Raw genomic sequence first — 21,379 nt, 5'->3', positions numbered from 1 at the left:
GCAAATTACAAAAACAATAATAATAACCATAGTAGTAAAAAATCAGAAAGCAAAACATATAGAAGAAGTCAAAAGGAAGGAAATGGAGTGGTTTTGTAATTATTTTAAGTTGTTAAGTTTTTGAAAAACACATGTTGGAAAAGAAGGGAGGGGAAAAGAGAAAGAAGAGGAACAGGAGAGGGAGAAGGAGGAAGAAAGGAGACAGAGGGCAGAGAGAGAGAAAAAAGAGGAGAAGGATTAGACAAAGGAAATGGGGAAGGATGGAGGGGGGGGAAATCTCAGATTACTTACTTATTTTGCAGGGTGGAATCACTTCTAAGCATTCCTTATGTGCCCCAACCCCACATTTAGTGCAAAGATAGCCTTGATAGAAAGTCCCCCTGAATAAACAAATGTGTAGGAAAAGAGAAAGGAAAAAAATGAGACTTTGCATTTTTCTCTGAATTTTACTTAAAAATCTTTGAAGTTCATTCATTCCCCCTCTCACCCCAGGGATCAAACTCAAACTCCTCAATCTGAAATTCCACAATTTGACTGCAATCTAATTCTTCATTTATTATCTCCCATTGCTTCTCTAACTAGTGGAGCAAGTCAGCTTCTCTGAGCCTCAGCTTCCTTATCTGTAAAATGAGGGAAATGAAACAAGTTTGCCTCTGAGATCCCTCCTAACTCTAACTCTATGATCCTATGAACTCTTCTACTCCAGCCAAGCAGATCTACTCACTGGTCCTAACTCCATCCACCCACTCCCACATGCCATTTCCATTCCTACCCTTGTATCCTGGCTCCTGGCTGTGTCTTTATTGGGAATACAGCCTTCTTCCTTCCTCCTCTCTGCCTGTCTAAATTCTACCCTTCCATCAGAGCTCAGTTCAGGATCGTTGAGGTCAGGGCTGGCAGAGTTATGAGCACACAGTGGATTCTCAATAAATATCTCCTGAATGAATGGATGCATTTATTTTTAAACTAACCCTTGGGTAGTCCAGACAGTGTTTTAGTTCAAGGACACACCCTCAGGGTGGAGAATTTAAAACTTGGCACCATTGCCATGAAGGAATGTTTCTTTTAAAAAAAAAAATCGCCCCCCCCCCTTTTTTATAAGGCCAACAGAAAATAAGCAAGGGACAATTTTGCTTAAAGGTGACTACTTTTAGTAAGGCACCAATCCACTCTGCAAAGTCTTCCACTGGGAAATTTGGATGGTGTAGCTAAGGTATAGCACAGTGGAAGGGGCACTAGATTTAAATTCAGAGGACAGGAGTTCAAATCTTAACTCTGCTACTTATATCCTTAGGCAAGTCTCTAAGCTCTCTGGGCATCAATTTCTTTATTTGTAAAGTGAAGGAGTTAGATAAATGAACATTAAGATCCCTTCTGTCTCTAAATCTAAGTTTTCACTCCCTCCCCAGTCAGCTTGGTAAGTTATATGCCCCTCTCTGATGGTCCAGAGCAAAAAGCCTAGAGAAATAGGGAGGCACTGTGTCTCTTTATTGCTTTTCACAGATGTTGGGCTGATGTGGCAGATGGGGGGGGGAGGGAGGGAAAATGTCACCTTAAGAACATTTTGCATGCTTTGCAGTTGGTTGTCTTGTCGAATGTATACATCTGGAAATTGTGATGATTTGCATTGGCTTTCTCTGGTTTAATGTTTGACCTAACAGAAAGGGGACAGAAGAGAGGTCACATTGAGCAACACCTCCCTCAACCCCCCACTGCCCCAAGCTTGAAACCATTCCTGGCCTTTTAGGATTATCTGAGCCTCTAGAGCAGGGGTCGGCAACCTTTTTGGCCGTGAGAGCCATAAACGCCACAGTTTTTAAAATGTAATTTCATGAGAGCCATACAGTGCTCACAGTGTGCGCTCCTGCAACAGCACCTGAAAAAAAATTGACTTTATGGTTCCTGCAGAAAGAGCCATATTTGGCCCTCAAAAGAGCCAGATATGGTTCGAGAGCCATACATTGCCGACACCTGCTCTAGATGTTTAAAAGACCCAGGGAATGAATCAACCATAGACTTGGAGATGGAAAAAAAATTCTCAAAGATCATCCAATCCCATCCTTTCTTATTTTTTTTTTAATAGATAGAAATTCTGACACTCTGAAGGGTTACATGGCTTGTCTAAGGTCACCCAGGTAGAAAAAAGGAGAGCTCAGATTCCAATCCAATTGCTCCTCTGACTCCCAACCTCACACATCTCCCCCCTAGCACCCCAAGGCCTCCAAAGGGGTCAAGACCTGTTTCTATGCAGTGGAAGGAGCTTAAGGCTGATTGTCAGGTAACTTGGGTTCTTATCCCAGGCCTATCACTAACTTTATGTGTGACATTGGACCAATTACTTCCCCCTCTAGGCCTTAGTTTCTCCATTTGCAAGATGAAAGGTAGGTTAGATGTGCTTTAAGAGCCCTTTCTAGTTCTAAGAAACTAAAAGCTTTAGAATTCACTACCCGTGACAGCACTCCCTACCCCTTGTTCATTGAATAGGCAAAGACTCACTGAAGTTACAGAAAAGGAGATTTTGGTTAGACAATAACGGCTGTGAAAATAAACATCTTTGTTTGAAATCCACCCCTAAAATTGTGGTCGAGATACTAGGAAAAAGTCTCATTCCATATGGAGTTGTTTTTAGAAGTGTCTGATTTCTCAGAGATGGTTTCATCAGGAAATGGCCCCTTCAAAATAATATAACGCTACCTTCAGGACGCTGGCTCCTCCTACTCTCCTCTGCCCCAAACCCTCCCAGCCTCAGATGCCACTCATCATGTTGTGATGGGAGGTTCCTGTGCATTCTGCGCTGGGACATTCTAACAAGGATACTGAGGGGAGCCCCCACTGGGGGACAGCTGGCCTTCACAGTGCTCACATTGCCATTTCAAACTGCTCCATCCATTTTCTTTTCATGTCTTCAGTCTTGCAGAAAAACTGGAAGCCTTGTTTTCCTTGAAGGTGAATTAAGTAGAACCCATAAGACCACTGCAATAGAAAACAAGAAATAGTTTCTTTCTTCAGTTAGGATGGGGTAGGTTTTTTTTTTCTTTTTAAGTTTATGTTCCTGTCTGTAGACTAACACAACTGAGACAGCCCTGGTCGTCTCTGCCCTACCTCTGGCTGCCTCTCCATCCCCGCCCTCCTTGAAGGACTCTGCTTGGTGGTTCCAGCAGAGGTGCCAACTCAAAATACTCCTTAGCAGATACATGATTGGTTTTAGGACCAAGAAGAGGCATCCCTCCCTCTCCTATCCCCCACCCTCAAGGAGGTGAACTTTCAGGAACAATCTGTTATCAAAGGAAAAACGCACTAGATTCTTTTTCATCCCCCCTACTTTCACTTCCTAGATGTAAAACCCCAAATAGTACTATTCTCTGAGGCAAAAAAAAGTCATAAGAAAGACCACATGATGTCAGGACTACCACATTCCAGGTGGGGGGGGGGGAGAGGGAGACAGCTTTAAAATACTGCCCTGCCCCTATTTATATATACTGCACTCCCCCAAAACTCAGGCTCAGCCAGGAAATGCCTGAACCCCTACTTTCTTCCAGAACTCCTGTGGAAAAGAGGATTTTTCAAGCACAACTCAACTGGGAGATTCCACCAAATTAGCGCACACACATACACACACACACACACACACACACACACACACACACACACATAATCCCTCAATCATAAAAAGTATGGTGTAGAAATAAATTATTCTCAACAGGAAAATACCAAGATGATACAGGGAGATGAAAGATGAGGGAATATCAAAGAAGATGAAATAAAGAAGTCAGGGAAGCAAGAAGGCAGCAAGATAGGCAGAAGAGAGGGAGGGAGGAATAGAGGGAGGAAGAGAGATAGAGAAGAGTTAAAAGAGAGAAAAGAAGGGAGGAAAAATAAAGACCTATGATTATGGCAGGGCAAAGAGAAAAGAAGGAAAACAGATCAGAACAGATTGTTTCAACAGTAGGTTACTATAAGTAAATTCCTCTTTAACTATCTTCTTTTTTTTAGATTGGGGCAAAGGCCAAAAGAGAGAAAAGATACAAAATAATAGGAAGGAGGGAAATTAATTTTTATAACTATCATATAAGTGGGACAAAGTAAACTTTAAAATGCAAATGGAGAATAAATGATTAGAAGAATATCCNCCCCCCACCCCCTCCACTAATAGATAAGTCATGATTGTCATACTCTGGGATCATACAAACAATCAAAGGAGAACACTAACCAAGGTCCCTAATACAGTCAAAGTTAATAGGAAGGGGTACAGGATTGGTCGCTTACCATTTTCCCATGTGACTAGAAAGCATTAAGAAAAGGAAAAGTAGGAGGAAGAAGGTTATTATGAGATAAAGCCCAGATTGCCCATATTTTTTGCAAAGCCCAGTTTCTTACACATTCTTGTGTCTAAGGGCTGGTGGGCTCTGTAGATATACAGATGGAGGATGTGAGAGAAGCCAGAGTCAGGGCTTTATGTGGCAAAGACAAGATAAGGAACCTTATACAAAGGTTCTTTCCAACTCTAAAATTTAAAATCAATTTCGTACATGCTCTTGCAATTAAATTAAAGGCAGTAGGGTAAAACAGAAAGATCTCCGGACCTAAAATCTTGAGAGACCTGAGTTCGAATTCCAGCTTTAGCCCTTATTAGTTGGATAAATTCTTTGAGCCTATTTCCTCATCTTTAAAGAAGGGATAATGATAAAATGGGTTTCTCCCTAAGAGGAAAGTATTTTTTCGTGTGTGTTTTTAAAATGGGTTTCTCCCTGTGAGGAAAGTATTTTTTCGTGTGTGTTTTTAAAACCCTTGCTTTCTGTCTTAGAACTGATACAAGTACTAGTTGCTGAACGGCTTTGGGGTGGGGGGAGTCAAAAGGCTAAGTAAGGGATCCCCAAGTGAAGAAAGGGCACCTGCCTACCTTCTTGATGTCCTTATTGTTCATTGGGTCATCTGTCATCTTATGAAAGAGTAACTCGATGATCTCCTTCAGCTCGTAATTGTAGCCTTTCCTCTTACAGACAATCACCACTTTATCAAACAAAAATAAATACCTGCCTCAATGAGATTTGAAAGTGGAAAATCAGTGAGGTTTCCATTACAAAGATTCAATTCAGTTCATCACAGTAAATGCTTAGTATCGATCAAGCAAACATTATTTAATTATTAAGTATCTACTCCAGGCCAGGCACTGAAAATACAAAGACCACTGTGAAATAGCTCCTGTCCCCAAGGAGCTTACACTTCCTTAGAGGAGATGACATGTACCTGTATAGGTATAAAGACAAATATAGACAAAATAAATATAAGGTGATCATGACAGGATGGAGAAGGTATTAGTAGTGGCTCAGTGGGTTGTGAATCACACCTAGAAGCAGGAGATCCTGGGTTCAAATGTGGCCTCAGACACTTCCTAGCTGTGTAGCCACAAATATCTAGCCTTGGAAGTGATATTTAGTATAGATTGAAACAGAAGGTCAGATTTTTCTTTTAAGAAAGCTTTCCTAGGGGTAGTTGGATAGTTCAGTGGATTGAGAGCCAGACGTAGAAATGGGAGATCCTGGGTTCAAATCTGACCTCAGAAATTTCCTAGCTGTGTGACCCTGGGCAATCACTTGGCTTCCTACCCTTACCACTCTTCTGCCTTAGAACCAATGCACAGTATTGATTCTAACACAGAAGGTAAGGATCATTTTTTCTAAAGTCTTCATACAGAAAGTGACATGAATCAAGATCTGAAGGAAATTAGAAACCCTAAGAGGTAGCGATGATGAGGGGTGCATTCCAAGCCTTAGGGATGAGAAATGAAAGATCATGTGTGAGAAACAGCAAAGAGACCAATTTGCCTGAACCATAGAGTACAGGATGGGGACTAATTTATAATAAAGCCAAAAAGGTAGGTTGGGGCCAATTTATAAAGGACTTTAAAGGCCGAACAGATGAGTTTATATTTGGGAGGCTCTGGAGTTTACCGAGTTGGAAATGATATGATCCGACCTGTAATTAAGGAAAATTACTTTAGCAGCTGTGTGGGGATGGACTGGAGAGGGGAAGGAGGGAGGAAATCCAAAGAGGAGGTCATAGACTAGGTGAAAGGTGGTGTACAAGGCTCTATGTTAAGGTCACAAAGATGATAAAAAAGAGTCCTTATGCTCTGAAAGCTTACATACTACCGGGGAATGCAATGCTTAAACTGAGAAGTGAATACAAGGTGGTTTGAGGATGAAGAGAGATCTAACAACCAGGGCGGGCAGAGAAGTAGTCTGGCAAGGCTTCCCGTAGACTTTTCAACCTTGAAGAAAGCTAAGGCAAAAAGAGGGAGAATAAATGGAAGCAAGGAGTAGGATTTTATATTATTGGGCTCAATGATCACTGCAGATAGCCACTACAGCTATGAAACTAAGACACTTCGTGGAAGGAAAACTATGGCAAATTTGGACAGCATACTAAAAAGCAGAGACATCATCTTGCTGACAAAGGTCTGTATAATCAAAGCTATGGTTTTTCCATATATGGCTTGTAAGAGTTGGACTATAAGAAAAGCTGAGCATTGCAGAATGGATGCCTTCAAATAGTGGTGCTAGAGAAGACTTTTGTGAGTCCCTTGGATAGCAAGGAGATGAAATCAGTCAATACTTAAATAAATTAATTCAAACCATTCACTGAAAAGGTCAAAAGCTGAAGCTGAAGCTGAAATACTCTGACCACATAATGAGAATACAGGACTCACTGGAAAAGATTCTGATGTCGGGAAAGATTGAAAGCAAAAGAAGAAGGGAACGGCAGAGGTTGAGATGGAGAGATAATATTGTGAAAGCAATGAGTTTATGAGTTTAGACAGACTTTAGGAGATAGTGAAGAATAGAAGGGCCTACTAGGCTATGGTCTATGGGGTCATGAAGAGTTGGACATGGCTGAATGACTGAATAACAGCAACAAGAAAGATTCTAAGAGGCAGAAATGAGAAAGAAATGCCTGTTAGGCATGGAAGATAGCTGATATGCAGTCTATGAGAGGGAATACCAAGCTCAGAGAAGAGCAAATAAGTCAATTTGGTTGGAACATAGTCATGGTGTCACTCAAAATAAATATAAAAATATGAAAATAAATATGAAAAAAGAGGCCAGAATCTATCTGAAGAAAAGAAAAAAGTGTGTCAGAATGTTCACAGAAGTTTTTTTTTTTCCCCTCTAGTGATTAAGAATTAAGACACCCATCAATTGGGGAATGAACAAATAATGGGCTGTGAATGTAATGAAATATTGTTATGCTAAAGAAATGATGTAAGAATAGATTCAGAGAAACCTAGAAAGTCTTGTATTAACGGATATGGAGTGAAGTAAGCAGAACCAGGAAAATAATTTATGCAATAACAATAATATTGTAAAGATAAACAACTTGAAAGACAAAAATTCTGATCATAATGATCAACCACAATTCTGGGAGCTTCACAATGAAACATTCTGCCCAGCCTCTGACAGAGATAATGAACTTAGGTTATAGATTGAGACCTTTTTGGGGGGTATTTGACCAATGTGAGAATTTGAAAAAATAATGGTAATATTTTAAAAAGAATTACAACACTGTAAAGTATTAAATCCTTGAAGGATTTAAGAATTTAAGATTAATGTAATGACTGACTCCTGAGGACCAGTGATGAAGCATGCTATCCACCTCTCTTTTTTTAAAAAAAAATCTTACCTTCCATCTTAGAATTGATGCTAATGTATCAGTTCCAAGGTAGAAGAGCTACACTATTGGGGTTAAGTGACTTGTTCAAGGTCACCTCTTGACTAAAAGATCAAGAGATGGATGCAAGATATAAAATGAAACATAAATTTTTATACTTGGCCAATGTGGAAATTAGTTTCACTTGACTGATTATTTATTACAAGGATTTTTCTTTTCCTTTTTCTTTTCTTCCCCTTACCCCCACACTAGGAGGGAGAGAAAAAATGAAAAAAAAATTAATCTGGGGAAGACAGAAACAACACTTAAGGAGTTTTCCAGCCTAAAAGTGCTATATGTCTTATCTATTGTTACTACTGTCTCCAGACCAGACTAAGTTCCTTTGTGAATGCAGTAACTGTATGTCTTATTCATCTTACTTTCTTCTGCAAAAGATTGTAGTTATGCAGATAATAGGTGATGCCTGATTGGCTGACTGACTAAAAATGATCAATAATAGCTCTTTGTTGGATTAGGGAGTTTCCACCCCTTTTCCTTAAACACTACAAAAAACTGGAAAGCTGAGTAGATCCTTGGAAAATCATTTATATTTCTCAGACTCAGTTTTGATATCTGTAAAATGGAAGGCAACATTTATACTATCTACTTCACAATGAGAGAGAGAGAGAGAGAGACAGAGAGAGAGAGAGAGAGAGAGAGAGAGAGAGAGAGAGAGAGAGAGAGAGAGAGAATTATCTATTTGACAACCATTAATTAGCTGCCAGTGTACAAATCACTGTGTTTGGGACTAGAGGAGACAGAGGCATAAATTAAGACACATTGGGGCAGCTAGGTGGCTCAATGAAAAGAGAGCCAGCCAGGATATGGGAGATCCTAAGTTCAAATATGGCCTCAAAAACTTCCTAGCTATGTGACTCTGGGAAAGTCACTTAGCCCCAGTTACCTAGCCCTTAGAACTCTTCTGCCTTGGAAGTAATACTTAGTATCAATTCTACGTCAAAAGATAAGGGGATATTAAAAAAAAAAGACATGTAAGCTTTTGATGAAGATTACAATCTAACAAAGATAGATACCTTTCAGTGCCCAGCTTTTAAGGGATCCTATCCAGTCCCTCCCACTCCTGCCCTTCATGCCTGCCCCATGTCCCAGTGCCAAACTCACCTATCTTGTTTGGTATGATTTACAATGGATCGGACTTTTAATTCCCCATCAATCTTTGGCCTCCCAAATTCTTCCAGTTTAACTTGCTAGGAAAGAAAGAAAAATAACATAAACAACATGAAGCCGCAGAGTGGTATACACTCCCTAGGTTTCCCTGTGGAAACACTCAGAAAAGATAAATAATTGAAAATTTCCCAGGTAGAAAAGGTTTCAGGGAGGAAATAGCTATAAGAGAGATTCACAGAAAGGAATATTTGAGCCAAAGAAGGTAGATTCTTTCTCTTCTCCTTTGAGAATGTGACTTCTATCTCATGTAGCTTCATATGATTCTAAAAACTCATTCAAACCTGGAGAATTCTTGGGCAAAGCTATGGACAGGGGTTTAATAATCCTTGGAGCTTATACCCCTCCCCAGGATACAGCAACAGGCCAGATTACCCATCAGCCTTCAGTGAAGGAGTGTGCCCAAATAATGTGAAATATTCCCACCTCTGAGTCTTCTACCAACATGTTTTTTCTAAAGGCACTTGTCAGTATTGAGCAGAACAACAAACAGCTGTGTATAGCATTTGACAGCTCACTGCTGTGTGGAGCACTGGATGCATACGCAGTATAAAATCGCCCAGTTTCCAACGCAGCAAAACAAAATCAAATAAAAAACAGATAGTGTGCGTCAGATGGATTTGGGATGGGGAAGAGGTGGGGAGGTAGGCTAACATTCAACCTTCCACAGAGACTGTCTTCTCCTTTAGTCCAAAATAAAAACAGTCAGGGCAAAAGGCTTCTTTTGTAATCTCAAGTCACCATTTACATTGTCACTGAAGCCATAACTATCACTGGGCTTTGGTTCCAAGAAAGGTTTGTGGATGGTTTAAAAGCTATTCAGACTTACCAAGTTTTCTATAGAACTCTGAAATTCACTGATTTTCTTTAAGGTTTCTTTGTCCCGTTTGACTTCATTTATATACATTGCCAAGTCCTTCAAAATGGAAAATAGTTGTATTAGCTGGTATGCTCTGTGTATGTTGGGGGAAAAAAAAGGAAAACCTCTGACAATCTGTCATAAGAATGGTGTCTTCAGCTTTGTAAAATATGTTCATATGCACTGTGTCTAATCCTTACCCACAGCAAACCTGTGAGACAGGTAAAAGAAGGATCATTACCCCAAAATTATTAAGAAAGAAATTAAAGCAGAGTGATAAAGTCACATTTTTGCTGGTTCAAAGAATCATAGATTCAAAGGAAGATGGGACCACTAAGGTCAGTTAGGTCAGTGTCCAACTCAAATAGAAAAGAATCCCTTCATCCTTTGGGGCTACATATTAGCTTAGAAAATTAACATTATCTATGTTGTACTGTATTTTTAATTTATTTTGTTAAACATTTCCAATTATTTCTTACTCTGACTAGCAAGCTGTGAGTTTGACATCTTTGACTTAGTCCAACCTTTTTATTTTATCATCATCATCATCATCATCATCATCATCATCATCATCATCATCATCATCATCATCATCATCATCATCATCCCCAGACTTGTGATTTTAGAAGTAGAGGGACCTCCTTTTACAAATAGTGGAAGAACTCCCTTTAAAAATAGAAAATGGCACTTTTCCCCTACAGGTTATAATCCTATAGAGTTGCTTGGAAAGAATAATAAGCACTGCCATTTATATATTTGTATGTATGGTATGTTAGTTTATTTGGTCTTCATAATAATCCTGTGGGGTAGATGATATTATTATCATCCCCATTTTACAAATGAGGGAACTGAGGCCATGAGAGGTTAAATGACTTGACCAGGGTCACATATTCAGTAAGTATATGAGGCAAAATTTGAACCTAGGTCTTCTTAACTCCAAGAGGTTAAAAACTGACTTGCCCACAGTTACACAGGTAGCAATGGACAGAGTCAAGATTTGAACCCCTATCTTTTGCCTCTAAATCTAGTACTTGTTCCCCTGAACTGTTGAGGCTTCTTATTACTACCTAAGTTGGAACTAAAATACAAGGTCCCCTCACTGGATCCAAGGCTCCTCCCACTGTAACAACTCTCATAAAACTTTAAAAAGTCAATTCAAGGGGGCAGCTGGGTAGCTCAGGGGATAGAAAGCCAGGCCTAGAGATGGGAGGTCCTGGGTTCAAATATGGCCTCAGACACTTACCAGCTGTGTGACCCTGAGCAAGTCACTTGATCCCCATTGCCTAGCCATTACCACTCTTCTCTCTTAGAACCAATACACAGTATTGATTCTAAGATGGAAGGTAAGGGCTTAAAAAAAAGTCGATTCAACTCAACCAAAATTTATTAACTACTTACCATGCATGTGCAAGGCAAAACTAGGGGCAGGGGGACTGTTGCTTAATACAACACTATAAAATTAGCATTGATATTGATTAGATTTCTTCAAAGCATATTTGTGCATGTGGGAGGTGGAGGGAGGCAAATGTTAAATCCAAAAGTATCTAGAAAAACATTTTTGAATAACCATCTCTGACCTTGGGCAAGATAATGAGCCTTAAGGGGCTTAATTTTAATTTGCTCAAGCCTCTCTAGGGCATATTCCTGCATTGAATTTAATTCCATAATAAACTAGACTTATCAAGAGTGATGAATAGGCAGCTATGTGGCTCAGTGGAAAGAACACCAGGCCTGGAGATTGGAGGTCCTGGGTTCAAATCTAGCCTCAGACACTTTCTAGTTGTATGATCCTGGGCAAGTCCCTTAACCCCCACTGCCTAGCCCTTACCACTCTTCCGCCTTGGAACCAATACATAGTATTAATTCCAAGACAGAAGGTGAAGGTTTAAAGAAATAAAATTAAAACAGTAATTAATAGATTGTGATCTCTTTGCAGGTAGAGTCTGTGCTTTCTTCTCTGTGTGTATTCTCGGTGACAAGTACCAACTGAACAAGCTTTGGTTGAATCTGGAGGCACTGTACAGATGCATGTCTCCTGGTTGACACTAGAGGACACTCTGTCCAACCAAGAGTTTACACTCTGTTCTTTCCTGGAAAGTTTGCAGTGGACCCATAGGATTTTCATTCAGCTACAGGCAAGCTGGGCATACAACCAATTCCATCTAATTTCATTCTCTGGAGAAGCCAGCAAGTGGCTGAGTGTAAAATCCATAAGGCAACACCGCTCATCCCAGAACTCCCAGAAAATGAACCAAATGGAAAAATAGCCAACTGACTATCCTGGGGTGGGATCCCGCTAATCCCCATCACTTACTGCACCAGGGGTCTGGGTCTATCTTGCCTTTTCAGGTTTCTGAGCAGGAACTTCTAACGTGCCAAAAGAGTTGACAAGATATGGGCTTTGTTAAGCTGCACAGAAGAAAAATTCCATCATCCGGTTCTGAATTTTGGCCAAGTAAACTTGGAATCATAGGGCCTGTGTTCAAATCCCAGCTCTACTGCTTACTGCCTATGTTAGTTTGGGCAAGTTACTTAACCTCTCTGGGCCTTTTGGCTCATTTTCAGAATGAAGAGGTTGGACGATATGGCCTTTTATTCTACATCTATGATCCAATAGGTTCTATTTTCTCCCGATTTTCATTTTAAAAGCAGAGAAGAAGTCCTATTGATAGGATGAGATTTAGCAATGAAAAGGACTCTCGAAACTAGATGTTTACGAGGTGATGGAGGGCCTTGAACCTAGTGATTCAAGAGAAGAAGATATGGAAGTAGAGGTCAGAAAGCACTGTACTAGGCACAAAAGTGAGATACAAAATAAATAAGACATAGTCTGTCTTCATGAATCTCATAGTCTCATAGAGGAAAAAAGTGCAAATACAAGTTTTTGCATGTTGTTTCTAGTCCCCTCTAAACTCTCCCTATCCCTCACCCAATTAGTGAACCCTCTGAGGGTGGGGGCCAGATTTTACCTTTCTTTGTGGATGTAATACTTGGCACAGATGCTATCGAGTAGTAAACTCTTTAGAGATACTTGTTGAGGAGCAGCTAGGTAGTATGGTGGAGAGAGTGTCCAAGCTTGGAGTCCAAGGGACCTGGGTTCAAATATGGCCTCAGAGACTTCCTAGCTTATGACTGTGGACAAGTCACTTAACCTCAAATGCCTCTCGCCCTTAGCTCTCTTCTGCCTTGGAACCAATACTTAGTACTGCTTTTAAGAGAGAAGATAAGTGTCTTTTTTTTTTTAATATTATGTCCCACCTTAGAATTGATACTAAGTATCAGTTTCAAGACAGAAGAGTGGTAAGGAATAGGCAATTGGGGTTAAGTGACTAGCCCAAGGTCACATAGCTAGGAAGTATCTACCTACCTGCCCATAAGGGTTTTAAAAAATAAAATAATATAAACACTTGACTGATGAATACCTATTATACACAATTTTGCATATTAAAGGCACCTGGGAAGAATGCAAAGGTAATCACTATGTGAATGCCCAGGGATTTGGCCACATCTGGGAAACTATTCTCAATTATGGAAAGCAAGTTTTCAAAGGAATCATTGACAAATTGGACTAACTCCAGGAGGATCACCGGAATGAAGAAAGGTCTGGTAACCACAGATAGAATGCTGGAATTGGAGCCAAGAGGACCAGGATTCAAATCCTATCTTTGACAATTAATTAGTTATGCGACACTAGGTAACGTCAATTAACTTTTTGGACCTTCACCTTCCTCCTCTGACCAATGAGAGAGCTGGATCAGATAGCATCCAAGAGCCCTTACAGTCATAAATCTATGATAATGTAGTCACAGAGACAAAAGTTGGAAGAACTGAGTATACTGAACCTGAAGAAGCAAAGACATAGAAGGAGAATGATTGGCACCCTCAAATATCTGTGTTTTTCATTGGGAAAATGATTAGATTTAGGAGGTCTGCAGAAGTTTCCTGAGCAGGCAGGAGTTGTACTAGATGACTCACTTCACCAACCCCTCCTTTTCTGCAACTGTACCATGTGGCTACAGAGAGCAAATGAGGGTGAATGGTTGGAAGTCATAAGGGAGTCCATTTCACTCAAAATAAGGAAGAGATATTTCATCAAACCAATTCTTTGTAGAGTTATGACTTCTGGGATACTAGAAAAAATAATGAACTTGGAGAGGTGGGACCTGAGTTCAAATCTCAGCTCCACCACTTACTGAGTGACTTTGAGCAACACAATTGGTGTGGTGTAAAAGCAGTATTGGCTTAGCTGCCTCAGGTCACTCAATTTGTTCAATCATAGGCTGGGTGGTTACCTGTCAAAGATCATTATCATCATCTGGAGATTCTTGAGACTCTCAACACTCACTCACTCTTTTTCTCTCTCTCTACCCGCCCCTTCTCTTCTCTTCTCCAAAGCCTTTAACTTTTTTAGAATGGATTCCACTTGAATCTTCCTTCATAGCTTAGCAGCCCCTGAAGTTGTCTGAACAAAGAAAAACTCTAAGCCCAGACTATAAGGTGGTGGATGAAACCATAACACGTTTTAGACAACATTCACTTAAAGGACCCCAAACATCTCTATCCTAGCTAAAGGAAAGATGTCTCTAAAAGGTCAGGCAGCAGTTAGGTGGTCCTATGAATCACAAATAGTCTTTTAAAGGAGGTGCTATAGCAACAGAGGAAAGGGGGAAAACACAAATACACACACAGAGCCAGATCTACCCATCAGGGCAAAGTATTTCTGCAGAGAAGACAGGGTTTCATATATCAAAACTGGTTTCAGTTCTTCTCATAAACTTCAGGTTAAGTGGGTGGTGGAAAGGGGAAGATAATTAATGTGGTTTTGTGCTTTATGATCTAAACCACTTATCAGCCATCTCCAAAATGACTGACAAGGATGAGAAATTTGCCCCAAGACAGTGTGTGATCTCTTATTCCTGGTCAGTACAAACCTCATAGAGTAGTTTGTTGTGTAGCTCTCTAATAAAAATCATCATTTAATATTAAAATGGAAAAGCAGAGAGCTAGGTGGCACGATGGACAAACTATCAGGCCTGGAGTTGGAAGTATCTGGGTTCAAATTTGGCCTCAAACACTTCCTAGCTGTGTGGTACAGGGCAAATCATTTAACCCCATTTGCCTAGCTCTTGCCCTTCTTTCTTAAGAGTTGTTGCTAAGCTAAAAGGTAAGGTTTTGGGGGGTTTGTTTTGTTTTTTAAGGTTGCCATGCTCAGGGTCTGAAGACCTGGGTATAAATTCTGGTTCTCATACTTACTAGCTATGTGATTATAGACAAATCACTTAATCTCTATAGGAGATGCTCATATAACCCTTTCACAGGGACAGTGTGAGTTACGCATACAATATACCCTAGAAGGACATAGAAAATGAACAGGGCAGCAGGAAAGGCACTGAATTTGGAATCAGAGGACACAGATTCAAATCCTACCTCTGTTATCTACAAGCTATGAGACTTTGGGCAAAGAACCTACTCTGTTTTCAATTTCCACATTTATAAAATGGAATATAACAACATTATCAATATCTGGTATTTATACAACACTTAAGACTTTCAAAGAACTTTATATAATCTCACTTGATAACTCACATCTATAATCTCCACACACATCTCTAAACTTATTCCTGACCTGTTGATTCACCTGTGAAGAGAAAATGTGGGGAGGAAACATTTTCCCCTGATTCAGATCAGTAAAATTTCTCTGTAACTTCTAGTCATAGGGAGCTATCTGGAGGTGAGAATGGGAGACTCACACTGAAAGGCTGGACACATGACCAAGATGTTTGAGAAACACACAAACCTAGATCTGAACTTGGGTCAAGATCCACCCTCTATCCCACTAGGCTGTACTATCTAGACTGTGCTCACCCACCTGCCTATGTAGAGATAGGGGCTGGACTTCTGATTTCCTAGGAGTGAGGAGAATTCCTTTACCAATGCAAATCTACACCTTCTCAACTAACTTCCAGATTTAGAGATTTGCTTAGAGGAAAGAGAAATTAAGTGATTTGTCCAGAGTCAAACAGACATAGCTTGTCTTTGTGTGTACATAGGAGAGAGCCAGGATCAAAAAGAGGATGAGAGAAAAAGAAAGAATATAATGAGGAAGAAAGAGAGAGAGAGTCAAAGAGAGAGAAAGAGAAAGAATGAGAGAGATAATAAGGAAGAGAGAGTCAGAGAGAGTCAGAGAGAGAGAGAGAGAGAGAGAGAGAATGAGAACATGTGTTCCTGGTTCTGAAGCCAATTCTCTATCCTCTACTTCAAGTTGCCTGAACACACACACACGCGCACACACACACACACAATTTGCCATATACATTGGTGTCTTATTTCTCTCTTGGACTAGTTTCATGATTACAGAGATTATATTTTATCTTATCACTTCCCCACTCTCCCTTCTCAGTACATTATTGTAGGTGTTACTAAAGAAATGATGGTGATGGTAATAGTGATGGTGATGGTGATGGTGATGGTGATGGTGATGGTGATGGGGTGTGTGTGTGTGTGTGTGTGTGTGTGTGTGTGTGTGTGTGTGTGTGTAGTGGGGAGAGGGAGGGAAGTTTGAAGATTTCTCCTGCAGGTTGATTCTTTGTTTACCTGCTGCTTCACAGGGGGCACTTTCCTCATTATACTACATTGACCTCAAGATAATATCATACCCCAGGTTCCCAAGAGCCACTTTTCAGTTACAGGGAGGCTGAATTCACCCCAAGCTCACTATGATGCACTCCGTTAAAGGCTCTGCCTTCTCAGTGAGAATGCCCTACAATGAGACCTGTTTTTCTTGTAAGTAACTGCAACCCCTGCTATGGAATCCAATATAGACTTATCTGGTATATGCCATTTCATTGACTCGAGAGAAAATGGTTCTCAAGCAGGAGTTTTAATCAGGAGACAACTGGCCTCCACGTGGGGCAATTTAGAGGGTTCTTGGACATGGACGGGAAGGAAATGCCCTCTCTATTTTCAATAATCTTTGACCTTCGTTGGCAATCTTATATATTTAATTTTATGCATTTAAAAACATTATTCTGAGAAGGGATTCATAGGCTTTCCCAGACTTCAAAAAGCTGCAGTTAGGGCATTTTAAAAAAGGTTAAGAACCTCTGTTCTAAGGATAGTCCTGCTCTTACTGTCATTGTTTCTTAAGACTTCTCAACAGAGTGTTAGCTCCCGTCCTAATTAACCCAGCTACCTGCATGGCCTCCAGTGCTTCCTTGAGCTGCTGTCTCTCTGGACGATCCGCAGAGTGGCTGAGGAGTTCCTGAAAAGGTTGAGGGAGCATTACTAATCCCCAGTTTCACACACCACTGTCCACACCACAATGCTGGCAAGGGTTCTGAGCCACAAACAAGTTGTACTGCATAGCTCTGGGTGACAGGACTTCCCACCCACCCTCCTACGAGCATGTTCCAGTTTAGCAGATTACCTCTAGCAGGCAAATCAGAATCATTTCATAAACCTGAACTTTATGAAGATTTCCCAAATCTTGTGGCAAGCTGATCCAGAGCAGTGCCCCTATAGAGGCAATAAGTTCTAGGCTGAGCTAACAAATGCGTGATGTCTTCGTTAGAAGTCACTCACAATGAGTGATGCAGCCACGAAGAGGTCTCCAATCTCAGGGTCCCTTTGGAGCCAGTCTCAGTTGAAGGTCTGTGATTGATACATACTTACCTTCAGGAGGAGGTGATATTTCAAAACCCGTTGCATTGGTACCACTAGCAGATCTTGTAATTTAAATTTGCCGTCTTGGACCTTCAAGGTGCATTCCTAAGAGTGACCATAGAGGAACAAATGCTGTGAGTCTCTTTTTGTTTGTTTATGGAAACTCACTCCATTTCCCTCTATTCCTCTGCAGACCCAAGGGCAAAGGGACAAATTTTCTCCATTAAAGAATGAACCAACTGACTGATTTCTCAAATTATAAAATCTTAAAGCTGGATTGGCCCTTGGAAGGTAAGAGCTACATTACAGAATGTCAAAAAAAAATTTAATGACCCACTTTACAGTTAGGAAAACTGAAAGTACCTTCTCCCTCCAAGTGCATTCATTACCTCCACTTTTTGCCTAAAATCTTCCCTGTTGGCAATTAGATGATTCAGAGTGTTCTGGGCATATTCCATGTGGCTGCAGTATTCACCATAGATCAGTAGCCTGAAAGGAAGCAAAACACCAACATCACACACACAGACACTGCAAATTAAATAAGAAACATTTGACATCACCTTCATCTCCTGGCTTCCTTCAAGGCTCTACTTAAATTCTGTTATGTAGGAAGACTTTTTGGGTCCCTGTGTGTCCCTATCTGGTGCCTAGGGCCTTTGAAATTACTTCCACTCATACTAGATATAAATTTTGTCCACCCATAGTTATTGACATGCTGTTTCCCTCATTATAATGTGAAAATTTGAGAGCAGGTTTTATGTTTTTGCTTTTCTTTGTACCCTCAGCATTTGATACTTAGAACACAATAAGCATTTAATAAATTCTTGTTGACTCTTAAGATAGTGTGTATGTGTGCATTTATGTAAATTGTATATACATAATTGAAATGAGCCATAACCTAACAATATTATTTATAGTTCAATTTTTAAATGTTTAAAATGTTAACTTGGAAAGATAATTGAGTCTGTGTCAGAAAGGATCTTCAGTATTAATCCTTTCCCATTTCCCTCCCCAGTGCTGATCAGGGACAGTTAGTTGTAAGTGGCCTTATGCTCCCTACCTCATGTACCCAGGAATCTGTTCAGTCTTAACTGAATCTGTTCACTCAACCAGAATCTTGGGAAAGTTGCTTGGGTTGAGCAAGTCTTTCTCGAAATATACTGCTCACGGAGTCTCTTCTGAACCCACTCCCAATTCATTCTTATTCATTTCTCTAAGACTAGAGTCCCTGAAGACTGCAGTATATAACTTTTCTTGAAGTATCTTGAATGGAAAAGGGTTGGCTGTGAAAGAGTAGATTCTCACTTTGAATCCATGTTAGGAATAACTAAGTCTGGGACAGATGAGACCATTCAGTTCATGCATTTGCAGGCCTAATGTTTGTTGCCTTTCAAGATCAGCTTCCTTGTAAGTGTTGGTCAGCATGGTACAGGTGACCACATCCACACCACAATTACTGCTGAGGATTTCATAATGCCATTCAGGACATGGATCCAAGGAGTACCACGGAGTCCTCTATAATTCTGAGATACTGGGACTCTCCCTGTACCCCAATCTTTGCTCATTCTGTTTCTTCTTGTTTGGAATGCTCACTCCCTATTCCTTCCCTTCCCCTCCCTCTTTCAAAGAAAACTGTCCTAACAATTGCAATCCAATGCTTTTTTGTTCTTCTGAACTCTTACAGGAACTGGAATCTAAAACCATATAGTAAGTCTATTTCATCTCCTTTTGTTCTCTTGGCTGTTTATATTTTTTCCTGATTAGATAGTAGGCTCCTTGTGGGCAGGGAGAGCTGTCTTTTCTTTTCCTCTTTTCTAATGTGCTTAAGCACTCATGGAACTCACAGGAGTACATAAGGACTGAATGTTTCCCACTCTAGTGCTACAACTACTCATTGGACTGTGGTCCTTCCTTCCTTTCCCTCTTTGGCCAAGGAATATAGGTCAGGAAAGTGATGAGTATCAGATTAGGAAGCACAGAGGAATTTATTCTTGCAAGTATCCCTTGCACCCCCTCAGGCCCTCAGGTACCAAGTACCTATGATTCATGATGTGACCCAAAGCACTGGAATCAGGAGGTATTTGATGGCATGCTTTGGCTCTGTGGACAAAAGCTTAGAAGCTTTTCATCTATGCCTGTGTCCTGGGAAAGCTAGAGCAATGCCTGGGAACCCAAAGAAGATGATGTCATCATTCTTTCTCCATTTCTAATTGTGATTGTGTGGCTTATACACAAATATAAAATTGGCTTATGAAATATAAGCTGAAGGATCCAGCTGGTATGATTTTTTTCCTGAGGCTTATATTTGAGGACAGTGGGGAGCACTAGGTCTGAGTGAGTCCAGTCTAAGGGTTGAATTAGTCCTCAATTCCTCTGCTGCATCAAAACTGAAAGCTTGTTTCCTAAACTCACAGGCAGACAACCTCAAAACAGTCACACCAATGGTCAATTCTGGAACACACTTTGGGATCAAAAGAATTCCAGCTGAAAGAGGAATTCTATGTCTTCCATCTAACCCCTTTACTTCAGTCGAGATAGCCAATGCCTGGCAGTCCAATGGCACAGTGGAGGAAGCTCTAGTCCTTGAGTAAGATTCATTTTCCAGAATTCAAAGCTGGCCAGACACTTACTAGCTATGTGACTCTGGGCAAGTCACTTTACTCTGCTGGCCTGAGTTTCCTCATCTGTAAAATGAGCTAAAGAAGGAAATAGCAAACTTCTACAGAATTTTTGCCAAGAAAACTCCAAATGGGGTCACAAATAGTTGGACAGGCCTGAACAACAACAACAAAAAAAAGAAGCCTAAAATAATTAAATTACTTTCCCAGGGTCACATGGGTCATAGGATCATATATTTAGAGCTGGAAGAGACTTTCAGGGCCAATCTTTTTTTTTTTTTTTTTAACCCTTATCTTCTGCCTTAGGATCAATATTAAGTATTGGTTCCAAGGCAGAAGATCGGGAAAGTCTAGATAAAGTGGCTTGACCAGATCCACACCGCTAGGAAGTGTCTTGAGTTCAGATTTGCACCTAAACTCCCATCTCCTGGCCTGGCTCACTATCTTAAAGGCCAGTCTAATCCAGCCTTCTCACTTTACAATTTTCATTTGTACTGGGGTTTGCCCAGTGCTGGGCATATAGTAGTTGCCACATTGATTGAATTAATAAAAAGAAACAGATCCAGTGAAGTTCAGGGATTTTACCAGTGTTATACAGGTAATATCAGAAATAGGATTTGAAAGTATCCAGAGTCTGTGCCCTTTCCATGACGCAATGCTGATTATTTATAGGCATTAGTAATACTAGAGTCAAGCTTCAAACAGTGACCCTCTGACTTCGAATCTATTGTTCTTTCCTAACACCCACCGCTCTGCCTCTAGAGATGTCATCATTTCACACACAAGTGAGATTGTTTTAGGACACAGATGCATTTTTTGAGAAGTACTTCTCAGCTCTTTACCAATGTGCATAAGATTTAGCGACATCTCCATCCCAAATGTTGATACAGCTAATTGTGCCTGACCTGTGGCAGTCATCTGAGCTCACATTGGTCAGATCAGCCACAATCAAGCACATTGTACAATTCCAACATAGTGAAGCCATTTGGGTTTTCTTCAAGTATGAAGGACCACAACCAACCAACAAATATACAGTATACACTGTGTACATATGGGAAAATACTGGCTCATTTTGCCCAGCATCTCTCATTACTGTCCTCTCTAGCTAGTCTTGACTTTGAAGAAACCACTGTGTGGCAGGAGAATGCCAAAAAGTCAACAGGGAAAGAGAGTTGGCAAGAAAAGATTCTGTCTTGTCTAGAACTGTGGAGCAAAACATTAACCACTTCACATTATGGTGGTGATGTACAATGTCGCCATCGATGCTCAAACCTGCTTTTCACAGCTGTGCAGAAGGTTCTTCCCAGGAACTACCTGGGACAGAAGCCTGACTCTTGGCTTTAAGCTT

General features: G+C 40.5%; 1 protein-coding gene across 2 annotated transcripts in view; it reads right to left on the bottom strand.

The window, feature by feature from the left end:
• The window catches only part of VAV2 (vav guanine nucleotide exchange factor 2), a 486,321-nt gene that overhangs the window by 24,418 nt on the left and 440,524 nt on the right, over positions 1-21,379 (bottom strand). The window contains exons 10-19 of one of the 2 annotated variants that reach the window (XM_044663948.1): positions 17,803-17,902; positions 17,423-17,518; positions 16,944-17,012; positions 9,722-9,808; positions 8,830-8,915; positions 4,901-5,033; positions 4,267-4,281; positions 2,864-2,973; positions 1,553-1,654; positions 288-380 (exon numbers count right to left, since the gene is read on the bottom strand). In XM_044663948.1, the coding sequence (XP_044519883.1) occupies positions 288-380; positions 1,553-1,654; positions 2,864-2,973; positions 4,267-4,281; positions 4,901-5,033; positions 8,830-8,915; positions 9,722-9,808; positions 16,944-17,012; positions 17,423-17,518; positions 17,803-17,902 (891 nt within the window). The remainder of the gene's footprint in view (positions 1-287; positions 381-1,552; positions 1,655-2,863; positions 2,974-4,266; positions 4,282-4,900; positions 5,034-8,829; positions 8,916-9,721; positions 9,809-16,943; positions 17,013-17,422; positions 17,519-17,802; positions 17,903-21,379) is intronic. The other variant, XM_044663949.1, reaches the window with a different exon arrangement.

The sequence above is a fragment of the Gracilinanus agilis genome, chromosome 2 (assembly GCF_016433145.1).
Source record: "Gracilinanus agilis isolate LMUSP501 chromosome 2, AgileGrace, whole genome shotgun sequence".
Taxonomy (NCBI): domain Eukaryota; kingdom Metazoa; phylum Chordata; class Mammalia; order Didelphimorphia; family Didelphidae; genus Gracilinanus; species Gracilinanus agilis.
The sequence above is the reverse complement of the archived record's forward strand: the minus strand, read 5'-3'. Positions and strand labels throughout refer to the sequence as shown.